Here is a 13,015-nt window from a genome sequence, read left to right as displayed (position 1 = left end):
TCACTGCCCAAGATGTAGATCTTGCCAGTCTGGAGAGGCCGGTCGCCAGCGCTAATGTTTCGAACATTCTCTTCGTCTTCTCGGTCGGCAGCAGGTAAAGGTTCCTGCAACGTATCGGTCCCGGCCGGTTTAAATTCATCGAGCAACTTTCGAATGCGGAACCGTTTCGCCTGGATGCGAGCACGGCGTTGCGCAGCATTAGAGAGCACGGCCTCGGTCCGGTCGCTTCGATTCGCTTCCCTCCTTGACCGACTGGTTGTGTCGGCACTGCCCTCAGGAGGTCCGACAAGCACGGTTCTGCCTCTCTAAGAAACGATAATATGGTTGAAATGGCCGGGAACTCTATTGCGGCACTTCTCACAGTCAGCCCGGTAGCCTATGCTGAACGACTTCTTCATTCCAGGCTGCTGGGTCCAGGCAACAATCGTGTGGCGGCTGCGCGTGTGGCCCTTCCGGGGAGACGGTGTAGCAGCGGGATCGCTGTCGAGGGTGCTGCCGCTTCCGCGGATCGGGGACGACGCCGCCATCGGCACATGCGAATGCATGGCGGACGATCGGGTCGGTGTTCCAAGGAGCTCGTCATCGTGCTCACCGCAACCTTCGATGTTCTCGTGGCCGGGCGATTGTCCGAGGCCTCCTTGCAGGGCCATGCTGTCGAGAACCATATCGGGGCTGCCAGCTGCTTCCTCGCCACCGCTCTCGCTGATCGGCGAAGGCAGCGACCGGTTCTGGACCATGGACCACTCGCCCAGGACAGCAGGATGCTCCAGAGAGCGAGGCACGGAGCGGTCCTCAGCCGCGACGGGGTCGGTCGGAGTGGGGGCGACCATGCTGGTGTGCATAACGTTGCCGGCCGCACCGCCCCAGTTGTTGCCGCGAACTTGGACGGCGAAGCTGGGCTGGATCGGCGTCGGCATACGGCTGGCAATGACCGAGTCCTGGTCGGGTTGCGACGGACCGGGCACGAGGTGCTGATGCTGCTGCTGCTGCTGCTGCTGCTGCTGCTGCTGCTGCGCGTGGTTGATGTGTGCAGGGGGGCTCAGCATGTCGTCGGTGGCCATATCCATGTCCATGTCGCTGCTCTCGACGACAGCAGGGACACCGCTCTGTTGGGCATAGAGGGACTGCTGCTGCTGAACCGCTGCATGTTGCGCGGCATGTTGCGGTGCGCTCTCCGAGAAGGAGCTCGGTGGGGTTATGGCGGGATCAGGGCGCTGTTGGCCGGCATCGGGCCCTACGGCAAGATCCCATTTTCGCGGTGAGGTCGGCGACGTCCTAAACGGCAGTGTTTGCAGCCGTTTCTAGAAATGACGGTTTAGTAATTGCACATGTTCGCAGGTTGCGGGGGATTCTGGCAAGTGTATGTCCCGTGCGTCCAGGTCCAGTTGTAAACAATGCCAACAATGCAAGTGCAGCTGCATCGGCAATTCATGCCGTCGCTATTTCGACAATTTGCAGAATGAGAAGCATTTCACTGCATTCGATAGCACAAATGTGGGAGCGAGGGAATGCAGGTTGGGATGGCTTACATTTCTGTGCTCGGTAAAGCCCACAGTCGACCCATTCATGCCATCGGTAGCCACCTCGTCCTCATGGAACCGTTTTAATGGACCACGAGGATAGTCAAAGTCCGAAGACTCTGGTTGTGAGGAGAACATGGTGGCAGCAGCTCTTTGTGTGCTTAAAAAGAGAGCTTCCCGATGGTCGTGAGGTGGAAACGACAAAAGACGTGAGGTTCGTCGTATTGGTTGAGTCGATAAAATGAGAGCGAAAGCGGAACGAAGAGAAAGAGAGAGCGGCGACAGACGAGTCGAGAGAAGGGGAAGGGAGGGGATGCCGAAAAGGTGGGCACTGGTGAAGCAGGGCGAATCCGACAGCAAAGAAAGGCGAGTGAGATCGAACGAAGCGTGGGCTTTTCGGCCTCTGGCGTCCTTCCTCGGCGGGGGTTGGTGACGAAGAGGGACGAGGTGTGCTGAAAACGTAGCTGGGCAGATCGGCGTGCGGAGTATTAAATGTTTTGTAGTGGGAGTTTAGCTGGGCGGCAGTGGGTGTGGCGTGGTTAGTGGCACTAGCATTGCTAAGAATGACTGTCAAATCGGTGATCAATACTGGTATTATTGAATGGGGATGATACGAGGCGTGCAATGGCGACAGTCAACAAAGGGAAGAAAGAAGAGAGGAGAAAGCGATGTCGGAATTTGGTGAGAATGGAAATGGTGACAAGATGCACAAATGACGAAAATGAGGAGGGAAGGAGCAAAGGAGACTGGTTGTTGTCCTTTTTGTTTCGGAGAAGGTGGTTTGCAGCCGAGGCAGGAGCGTTGCCGTTGACTCGAACTGGCGACACGCAAGACTACTTGGTGGTCAGTAAAATCGGCAGGGAAGGAAGGAGACTCCAGAGTGCTGGAAGAAAAGCGCCTGGCGAGGTGGGCTGCTGAACCGGACTAGAAGGCAAGTGCGACCCAGCGAAAACCACAGTGGTGGAGCAAGTCCTCCTACAGGCCGGTGATAACAATAGGTGGAAGCAACGGTGTTCCGACAACGCCGCAGAAAAGAGGAAGGACCAACCGGATGGTAAAGGACGTGCTGAACTAGACGTATCGTACTTTATGATTCAATGTTTATTTTGTCCGGAATTGAACTGGGCGCATTGAAGGCGGGTGCTGCAGGCGAAGCTTGTTGGACGAGGTGGGAGGTCCGCGGTAAATGAGGAAAACAAAGAAAATAAACGGCGGGCACTATAGAGCGACCAAGAAACGAAATAGACGACTCGTCGAGATGATGAAGACTCGAAGGGAAGCAAAGGAGAACCTAGAAAGCAGGCAAAAAATGGAAAGAAACCGGAATCAAGGTGAGACAAGAGGATAAAAGAAACCTGGAATCAGTACGGAGTGGTGCTGCTGGCAGCAGAACCATGCGAGGCAGTTTTGAGGCGTGGCGATGTCGACAAAAAGCAGAAAGAAAAGGAAAGGTTGAAGTTGGTAAGAAAGAGTGAAAGTAAAGGAGACAAATAAACACCAGGGTTGTTATCGTAGACATATGACTACGGAGTGCGTATGGCCTTTCTCGGCGACAATCGCGAGACATTCATGGACTGGACTGGACATCAAGGGACATCCACAGTACGCAAACAACATTGGAGTCAAGATGGTCGGGCATTCGGCATAGAGAGTGCAAGGGAGGCCAGGCCAACCCTGTCCCCGCCATACCAAGACATGCGACATAAACACTGCAGAATGGAGGATACCAGGGCCCTGGCTGCTGGCTACTGCCGCTTCCGTTGCACAAAGGGTCCTTGGGTGATCATCGTAGGCTGGGCCTGTTTTTGAAGGGACGATGTGTGCATGAAGGACGGTGGGCTGCCCAAAGTGTATCTTATGTCGTAGTGGGGGCGCCTTTTGGTGGTTCAGCAAAGTGCTTTCAAACACCAAAGCTGGCAGCAAAAACGAACTCGTATTCTCCCGAGATGGTGTAGAGTTCGTACGAACTATTTTTCGTTGATTTCCCCTTGCCTCCGTTACTCGCGTCTTTCCTGGTATAGTGTTATAATGGGTGATCTCCTATTCACCGAAAAACTATGCGATTGCACCATAACAGAAAAAGAGGAGATAGGAAAGAGGATGAGGATGTCGGTGCTCACAATGATCGTCACGTTCGGTGGCGAGTTGCCAGAGCTGAACCACAGGCAAGCATGCGCCGGTCACATCCACTGCGAGACATATATTTTGTCCTCTGTCGCTCGCCGTCGTCCTTTCTTGGACGTGGTGGGACCTGTCGACTGAATGCCGATCCATAGAGACGATGCGCGTCCCTGGATTGGCCGCTTTCCTTTGTGCTGTCCATCTGTTTTGGCTGGGTTCTTGGAAAGCACACCGTGACATTGGCCACTGTCGCGGGCCTGCCAGTTTCAGGACTGCTTCAAGATGAACTGGGGGTAGCGCAGACCTTTGCGGACATCGTCGCAACGGCGCGTCCATGGCAAGCGAGACGATGCTTCCCTGTTATTTTCTGTAGCAGACGAGACGGTGAGAATACGCGAAATGGAACTTGTAAACGATATAGGAGCGTCGTTTTGGCTTGGCATTACTTATTTGCGACAGCATTTGGTTCCATATAAGTGGACTACGAGTTGGAGATGATGTTCAGAAGGCACAACGGAAGGAGAGGGTCTTGGGGATGGAGAAATCCGTCAGCCTGGACAGCAAAGTTTACTGGTGACGACGTGGTACTTTGGTCGTTTTGGTTTGATGTGCATCGTCTCCTTTGGAGGGATTTATCTCCGTGATGATGCTGACCCGACAGATTTGCCTAGCTATCAGGTTCACGCAGCAGATGCATGGAAGCCATCGCAGAAACAACGGGCGTCGTATTTTGTTGGCGTTTTTAGACAGTACACAATACAAGCATCTCATACTTCAATTAATATTTGTGGGCAATATTTTCAAGATAATTTCACATGAAATATCTTGTTATGTGACTGTTCTCAAAGACAGCAACATTTTATTCACGAAGAGTTTTAAGTCGCTGCGATCGTACTTTGAAAATACTGGGAAATGATAAAATACAATACAACGTAGCACCACAACCCCATGTGGCTTTTTCGTATTTTGACATTTCAGATATTGTCCGGGCCATGCTTGCTTTCCTTGCTAAATATCGTTAAGGCCGTGGATTTTGCCTGAACCACACGCGACTCTCCGATTCTCGGTCTGTGAGGCTCTCCCTCTCACCATGTTTTGTGTGCTTCGATGCACTGTCGGCGGTATTCCAACTTTTACTTTTGTGTTTTCTGGGTTAATTCTGATTTTGAAGATGATAAAAAGTGGAAAAAACTGAACATGTCGAACTAAGAAAATCAAATAAAATAAAATCTGAGCAACTCTGCACTCGCTGTGTTCTCACAGTCGTCCTTTGACCCTATTTCCCACGCTGTGCTTCCTGCTACGGCTTACATCATTAGGAGAATGTCCTCGTACGGTCCTATATCTATATTTGTTTTGACTCGGCAGCCGGCCCGAACTGTCAGATATTAGTTTTTTATCGAAAGCCATAAATGAGAGAATGGCGCACGGCATCTTTCCGCCCACGGCTGGCAGGATGCAGTGTTCTGTAGTAACCAATGGACCACAGCAGGAGAGACGCACGAGGCTGTGTGCCCGGGTCGGATTGGACTTGCTCGTCGCACGCCTTTCACGTATTTCTTTTCGTTCTTTTTTCTTTGGTCATTGTGTAGTGCTCCGGAGTACGGCGTCTACCAATGCTGTCATCAGTGGGTCACAGGCTTGGATCTTGCTGCGTTTATCTCCCACTGCCATTCGCTCGTCCTTAGACAAATGCTAGCCAAAGGCGGTGTGTCGTCAGTCGTCACCCCGCGCTGCAGAATCGCGGAAGAGACGAGGGAACTAAAAAAAAAAAAAAAAAAAAAAAAAGAAACGAGGGGCGGTTTTTTTCTTGCGAAAGCGCCCGATCAATGAGGGGAAAAAAAAATGAGCGTCACAATCATAACAAAGGACCTTTTGTCTCTTCCCATTGCCTGTCACAGCATTCCTATTATCACGTAGATTTGTGCGCAAGCTGATGGAGCACGGCATACGAACAATTTGCAAGTTTTTATTTTATGTTTTCTTGCTAGACCAGGTCGCAATTGCCAAAACTCTAAGCCAAGCAAACGTCCCAATGCAACAGCGACCAATGTCGAGCTTGTCCGTCAATCGCTCCTTCTCTTGCTTCTGACTGTAGGCTGTCTCTCGAATACGAGCGATAACAGCTTCGGTCGTTCTTTCTTCAGTGTATTCCTCAGCATCGTTTGCCCTGTTTGCCTCTGTGGCCGTTTTCTCCAAGCGCCGTCATTCCCCTGTGCCCTAGTTAGGACATGCGCCTCTTTCTGCCCCAATTCCCCGTGCCTTCTTCCCTCGCCGATATTCTTTGGTGGTTCCTTCTTACCTTGTTGCTGCTTTTGCTGGTGCTTGCCTCGCCTGACGTCTGACTCACACCACGCTGTCGGTGCCCTTGTCCCGTTTTCCTCTTTCGTTGGTCCTTTTCTTTTCTTTTTTTGTAATCACTCTACAAGCGCCGATTCATATTCTACACTGCACCACCCTACCACTGTACTCCAAGCTGGCCTCGCTTCATTTAATACCATTGCCTCGTCCGCCGTTGTTGCGCCGGTTATTGTCGTCCTCATATTCCCCGTCTACGTTTCAACTCAATTGGTGTCCAGGAAAAGCTCCAGTTGCTTCTACGTCTCGCAACTTCTCCCATTCCGTCTACAGCTGCTTCGGATACATCCCCCATTCGGTTGCCATTGCCTTCAAAATGCCTGGAGTTGACGCTTCCCCTCTCGTCGTCGACAACTTGCGAGGTCAGTGAGAGAAGTGCAATGCATTGTTTTTGTTTTTGTTTTTTTTTTTTTTTTTTTTTTTTTTTTTTTTTTTTTTTTGTAATTTTTTTTTCCAGAGTTCACTAACACGCCCAGTCCTCGGCCAGGACCCCCTCATTCCCCCAGACCTGCTGATCTCCGAGATCCCCATCACCGAGGCCGCCGTCGAGACCGTCGTCAAAGGCCGCAGGGATGCCGTCAACATCATCATGGGCCGCAGCGACCGCCTGCTGGTGATTGTCGGCCCCTGCTCCATCCACGACCCGGCCACGGCCATTGAGTACCGCGACCGCCTGCTCGCACTCGCCAAGACGCTGCAGGACGACCTGCACATTGTCATGCGCGCGTACCTCGAGAAGCCGCGCACGACGGTCGGCTGGAAGGGCCTGATCAACGACCCGGACATTGACTCGACCTTTAAGATCAACAAGGGCCTGCGCGTCTCGCGCCAGCTCTTCTGCGACCTGACCAGCGGCGGCATGCCCATTGCCTCGGAGATGCTCGACACCATCTCGCCCCAGTTCCTGGCCGATTTCATCTCCGTCGGCGCCATCGGCGCCCGCACGACGGAGAGCCAGCTGCACCGCGAGCTGGCCTCGGGCCTGTCGTTCCCCGTGGGCTTCAAGAACGGCACCGACGGCAACCTGGGCGTCGCGATTGACGCGATTGGCGCGGCGGCGGCGCGCCACCACTTTATGGGCGTGACGAAGCAAGGGCTGGCTGCGATTACGCGCACGTCGGGCAACGAGCACGGCTTTGTGATTCTGCGGGGCGGCACAAAGGGCCCCAACTACAGCAAGGAGCACATCCAGGACGCCAAGGCGGTGCTGGAGAAGAAGGGCCAGAAGCTGGCCATTATGGTGGACTGCTCGCACGGCAACTCCAACAAGGACCACCGCAACCAGCCCAAGGTGGCCGCGACGGTGGCCGCGCAGCTGCGCGAGGGCGAGAAGGCGATTGTCGGCGTCATGATCGAGTCCAACATTGGCGAGGGCAACCAGAAGGTGCCGGCCGAGGGTGCGGCCGCCCTGAAGAAGGGTGTCAGCATCACGGACGCCTGCATCGACTGGGAGTCGACCGTCACTGTCCTGCAGGACCTGGCCGCGGCCGTCCGCGCGCGGCGAGAGATCCACACGGGCGCCGCCGATGCCGCGACGCCCAAGACGACGCTTCTGGAGGAGGAGTAAGATGCGAGCACGCGAATATACGTTGGGGTGTGAAAGGAAGTACGATACAATACCAAAAAGGAGGCTAGCATACCAAAAAACACACATGGGTTGGGACTCCATAATCTGGGAAGGAGAAAATAGAATGAGATAAAACCACAACCACCATGGACCTGAGAGTCTGTATTTTGAGTCGTTTACGGGAACATACAAAAAAAAAAAAAAAATGATTCGCCAACACACACAGCATAATGTGATCGTAACCAGGTTTTTTTATTAATAGAATCGCTGCAAACTCGAAATGACAACGTCTCGAAAGTCTGTAACGGCCCCACCGCCTTCCGGTTAGTCCGCACTGCTACCGCCCAATGGCGCATACTGTCCACGCGGACCGGCTGCCGAGGGCGACGAAAGCGGACTGCCCGACCCGCCGCGGCGGCCGCCGATGCCAATGGTCGCCAGCAGCCTCTGGACGATGTTGCCACGGCCGTTGCCGCCGCCGTTGTGCCCAGCGCCGCCCAGCAACGGCGCTCGTGCATCCGCGCCCTCCGTCAAGTGCAGCGCGTGCTGCACGGCCTTCCAGCCGAGCAGACCCGCCGTGCCGAGCAAAAAACACCAGACAATAATCTGGTCCTTGCGGCTGTCGCGCTGGAAGCACATGGTGACGACGTCCTTTTCCTCGGCGCCCTTGCAGATGGGCAGGTTGTAGTTGAGGCAGAAGGCGCGGTTGCACTGGGTGCACGACGACGAGCTGGCGCGGGCGTCAACGTTGTGGAGGCTGAGGCCGTGTCGGGACGCAACGGCAACGGCATCGACATCGCCATCGACATGGACGCCTCGCGACGACGGGGGCGGGTTGCCGTTGACGGGCTGGGCGTGCTGTGGGCCGAGGGGGATGATGGTGCTGTTGGTGAAGCAGGTGCATTTGCAGAACGTGGGCGCAGCTGTCCATGTTAGCGGCCACGTCGTTTCAACGTGTCAACGTATCAACGTGTCAACGTGTGCATTGTGCAGTGCGTTTTCTGAGGAGACGTACAAGCGGCAGAAACCAAAGCGAAGAAGAGGCTGAGCGCCGCGAGGATGCGCTGTATTCGCGCCATGGTCGTGGCTGAATGTGTCAAAGGGTGTCGCAGAGGAAACGACGCTCGGGTTGTCAATGTTCTCTGTGGTCAGGACTCGTCGTTGTCTTGTTCGACACTGTCGTCGTGCTTCTGACGGGAAACGAGGCTGGTCGCCGAAACTGGCAGCTCTCTTACTGCTGTAACGAAACGATAGGCATTTCTATAGCGAGCATATGCATTTAGACGCTAGAGAGCCGATAGCACGTATCTGCTACGAAGCAGTGAGCAATCACGCTGTATTACACCGTATTACGCCGTATTGGCTGGCCGCCAAGCGAGACGGGGCCAGTCACAATGCATCATTGTGCACACCACCCTCCAATGTTAGGCTGCGAGAGGGGGCCCAGACGATAACGATATTTGTCCGAGATTTTTCTTGAACATTCAGGGCTCACCGATTGATTTTCTTTTGCTTCTGACCTCACCTTTTTGTACGCTTTTGGCCTTTGTTTTTGGTCACCTTGTTGCTGTTATTTAGTGCGCAGACACTGTAGCGCGCTGAAAGAGCCCCACTGAAGCTCTGCCGCACCGCATGCTATCGCTGTAAGCGGAATCGCACCGGAACCGAAACCGAACCTCGCCGCAACCAAACGCCATGCCTCTCACGGTGCCGTCCAAGGCGACGCTCGTCGCGCTGTCGCTGGTGCCCGTGGTGGCCCCGACCGTCTACCTGCTGCTGGTCCAGGCGATCACGTCGTACTACGTCGGCGCCTCGGCGACGCAGCGGCGCGTGCTGACGGCCAAGGACAAGGACGCCGCGGCGGCCGCGGCGGCCACCGCCGCGTCTGGCGCCGCCACGACCTTTTCGGACGCGACCACCGTGGCCGACACTGTGCCGCCGCACTCGCTGCCGGCCGAGGTGTACGGCGAGGACGCGCCGTACGTGGTCTACTGCGAGCGCGTCGTCTCCAAGCCGGTGCCCGTCCAGCGGCTGACCACGGGCCGCGCGGACGGGCGGCTGCTGACGACGTACCTGCGCGGCACGTTTGGCGCGTTCAGCTGGACGCCCATGGGCCTCGTCATGCACCGCATCGTCCAGGACCCGGCCCTTCGCAAGACGTTTGGCGCCGACCACCTGGAGGCGCTGGCGTTCCAGAAGGACGACGTGGCCTGCGGGCCCCATCTGGTGACGTACCGCAGCCGCGACCGCGCCGAGCTCATGACGCAGCCGCTGGCCGACAAGCCGGACCTGGTGGTGCACGCGGTGATTGTGGCGGCGGTCGAGACGACGGCGTCGGGCGACGAGGTGGTCTTTGTCAACGAGACGTGGTTCTGGCGGCATGCCAAGGACGAACCGCCGTCGTTGCTGGAGAGCGCGGCGGGGCGGTGGGTGCACAACCTGGTCGGCAGCTGGATGATTTTCAAGGGCACGACCAAGGTGACGGCACCGGTGAAGGCGAAGAAGGAGTAGGCGCGAGGGTGGGGGATGCCATGGGAGGCTGAACGAGGCGTGTACGGTGATGGGTGATGGGAGGTTATCTGTTTGACTTTGTTTTGTTGGGCGTGTCTTGACGTCTCGACGATTTAACTGTCTATTTATTTCTTCTCATTTCTGCTAGATATCTACCGTTGAAATGTTTCCATGCCAGTTATGCCGGGGGAAGAGCCGACGATAAAGGACATCGCCACTCTGCTCTTAATTTACCATTCTTTATTAAGATGTGCTGGTGTCTACGACTTGTAAGCAGTCGACTAGGAACTGTGGACGCAAAGTAGTGACGGACACGACAGGGAGATGTGCTTTTGTATCACAGCTACTACTTTCTTCATTCTGTTCCTTTCTGCAGCTTCATGTTTCTCATTCACATTGCTTCTGCTTTGTTTATTCTCCGAAAAGCCTGCATCATGTCTTAGTGCCGCGTATTGAGCCGTCTCTTGCCTTCTCGAAGCCCTGAAACGCGCGGCCACTATGTATCTCTTCATCTCCTGCCATATCCGTAATACCTGTCTTTGTACGCTATAAGCATTGTATGAACTACCGAGAGATAGAGACCAAGGCTTGCACGGTGATTTATGGTGTTTCTTACACCCTAAAAGGCAACGCCCAGCCCGTCCCGTCCTTTGATCAAGCGATCTCGGTGCCGAGACTGATAAAGGCACATAAGTGTCTCTTGCAAGGCTACAGTGCATTGCACATAATTTTCAGACAAGTAGTAATGTGGAGCAAAGCGCGTCCATCTCATACTCCCTATGCAGTAGTCCTACCATACGTGAAGAAGCACACAAAGAGATTATAATGCAGTAAAGAACAGTAGGTTCGAAATCAAACACCAAATGACATGTAATGCCTACATGTATAGTCGCGCAGAAATGAGTGTACAGACGAGCGGAAATGACTGAAAAAGGAAGAGGGACCAAAAAAATAGAAGAAAAAAACCCAAACAGGTAATGAGCGCTAGAACCCGGCAATAATGCAACAACAGCTACACCTTCTCCGGCATGACCACCTCTTCGTGCACAACAGCGACGCCTTTGTCAAGGATGTCGCTGTCGGCTTTGCCGCTCTCGACGGTGCCGTGGAGGCTCGTGGCCTGCGGCAGGTCTTCGGAGCTCGAGCCCAGCTCGCCCGCGCCCGCATGGCGCTCCAGCTGGGTGACACGGAAGCCGACGCCGCTGCCGGTGGTCTTGTAGGAGCCAAACTTGTAGGCGGGGACGCCGGCCTGCCACAGCTCCTCGAGCTCCTCGAGGGAGCGCCTGCTGGTGTCGGGCAGGTAAAAGTAGCCCCAGACGATGCCGAGGATGGAAATGGTGCCGTAAATAAAGCCGACCTTGGACTCGAGGTCGGCGTAGGGCTTGTAGAGCAGGTAGGGCAGCGAAAAGGACACGCCAAACTCGACAATGTTGCTGGCAATGTGGGTGACGGTGAGGGTGCGCTCGCGCAGGCGCAGATGGGGCGTCTCGGCGGCGACGACGGTGCAGGCGCCGTGGTAGCCGATGATGTGGACGATGGCGGACAGGATGTAGAGCGTGATGATGACGTTGCCGACGCGGTGGACGTCCATCATGCCGATGCCGCCAATGAGAAAGAGGCAGACGGCGTAGACGACGGCGTTGACAAAGTAAATGGTGCGGCGGCCAAAGCGGTCAATGACAAACAGCAGCGTCAGCGGCGCAATAATACTCAGACTCTTCTCCATGAGGCCAAACTGCAGCGGGTCCATGGCGCCGATGCCCTTGACGAAGATGGTGCCGTACTTTGTGACAAACGACTGCCCCGTGAAGGAGATGATGAAGATGCTCATAAACACAATGAGCGTGCGCCGCGTGTTGGTGCCCCGGAACAGGTCCCGCCACGCGCCCTGCGTGGCCGCGTCCTCCTCGATCGACGCCAGCAGCAGCTTCGCCTCCTCCTCGGGCGAGTAGCCGTTCTTGGTGCCGTTGAGCCGCCGCAGCGCGCGCACCGCGTCGTCCATGCGGCCCTTGCGCACCAGCCAGCGCGGCGACTCGGGCAGCACCCAGCAGAGCGACAGGCACACGGCGGGCGTGATCCACATGAGGGCAAAGGGGATGCGGTACTGGCGGGCGTCGTCGACGTAGGCCCGGGAGCAGAAGAACGTGGCCAGCGCCGCCGTGACGGAGCCGGAATAGCTAAAGATCATGTAAAACGCAATGACGGAGCCGCGGACCGGGCCGGGGACAATCTCGGCCAGGTACATGGGGATCAGCCAGTCGTGCCAGCCGGAGAACATGGTCAGCACGACGCGGCCGCAGACGACCTGCACAAAGGAGTGCGCCGTGAACAGGATCGTGGCGCCCAGAAGGCTGCCAAACTGCATCACCACGAACACCGCCCAGCGGCCCCAGCGCTCGGCGATCAGCAGGGCCACAAAGAGCATGCCGGCGCGGAAGGGCGTGCCGATCGACCCGAAAATCGACAGCTTGACGGGATCCATCTGCGGGTGGCCGTGGTGATGGGTTCCGTTGCTGCTGCTGCTGCTGTTGCTATGGCTTCCTTCATGTGCACGTGTTCCGTGGTGGTGTGTGGGCTCCGTCTCGTTGAGCGGCAGGTACATGTGAAAGTCCACGTCAAACTGGTCCATGACCTGGACGAGGCTGGTGATGGAGTTGTCGAAGCCAAACTCCAGCACGCTGAGACTGAGCAGCATCAGCGAGAGAAAGGAGATTTTGGTAAAGTGCCTGAAGAACGGCCAAGTCGACGGTTTCGTCGGCCGGGCCCTTGCGTGTGGTGACATTTCGGTGAAGGAAGACGAAGATGGAGACGACGAAGAGAAGAAGGGAAAAGTGAAACAGTGCAAAGACGTGTGTTGGACGAGTAAACGACGTGACCAAAAAAGAAGACAATGGGCAGGGAATACTATATAGAGACACGAACATGAGATATCAGACGA

At 55.5% G+C, this 13,015-nt stretch overlaps 5 protein-coding genes across 5 annotated transcripts; 2 read left to right on the top strand and 3 right to left on the bottom strand.

Moving 5' to 3' along the window:
• Positions 1-305: 305 nt before the first annotated feature.
• SPBR_02830 (uncharacterized protein) lies at positions 306-1,658 on the bottom strand (the record flags this gene model as incomplete). Its single annotated transcript, XM_040761133.1, has 2 exons — positions 306-1,301; positions 1,530-1,658. The coding sequence occupies 2 exons, from the start codon at positions 1,656-1,658 to the stop codon at positions 306-308; spliced, it is 1,125 nt and encodes a 374-aa protein (XP_040620114.1).
• Positions 1,659-6,315: 4,657 nt separating this feature from the next.
• SPBR_02881 (3-deoxy-7-phosphoheptulonate synthase) lies at positions 6,316-7,566 on the top strand (the record flags this gene model as incomplete). Its single annotated transcript, XM_040761184.1, has 2 exons — positions 6,316-6,361; positions 6,476-7,566. The coding sequence occupies 2 exons, from the start codon at positions 6,316-6,318 to the stop codon at positions 7,564-7,566; spliced, it is 1,137 nt and encodes a 378-aa protein (XP_040620113.1).
• Positions 7,567-7,890: 324 nt separating this feature from the next.
• SPBR_03189 (uncharacterized protein) lies at positions 7,891-8,645 on the bottom strand (the record flags this gene model as incomplete). The annotated part of the gene is made up of 2 exons (XM_040761492.1): positions 7,891-8,489; positions 8,582-8,645. The coding sequence occupies 2 exons, from the start codon at positions 8,643-8,645 to the stop codon at positions 7,891-7,893; spliced, it is 663 nt and encodes a 220-aa protein (XP_040620112.1).
• A 616-nt stretch (positions 8,646-9,261) lies between these two features.
• SPBR_03159 (uncharacterized protein) lies at positions 9,262-10,077 on the top strand (the record flags this gene model as incomplete). Its single annotated transcript, XM_040761462.1, has 1 exon — positions 9,262-10,077. One exon carries the CDS (start codon positions 9,262-9,264, stop codon positions 10,075-10,077), a length of 816 nt encoding a protein of 271 aa, XP_040620111.1.
• A 1,012-nt stretch (positions 10,078-11,089) lies between these two features.
• SPBR_02617 (low-affinity glucose transporter HXT1) lies at positions 11,090-12,859 on the bottom strand (the record flags this gene model as incomplete). Its single annotated transcript, XM_040760920.1, has 1 exon — positions 11,090-12,859. One exon carries the CDS (start codon positions 12,857-12,859, stop codon positions 11,090-11,092), a length of 1,770 nt encoding a protein of 589 aa, XP_040620110.1.
• Positions 12,860-13,015: the final 156 nt, after the last annotated feature.

This window comes from Sporothrix brasiliensis (assembly GCF_000820605.1).
Source record: "Sporothrix brasiliensis 5110 chromosome Unknown Cont17, whole genome shotgun sequence".
NCBI lineage: Eukaryota > Fungi > Ascomycota > Sordariomycetes > Ophiostomatales > Ophiostomataceae > Sporothrix > Sporothrix brasiliensis.
This window is presented reverse-complemented; position numbering and strand designations above follow the sequence as displayed.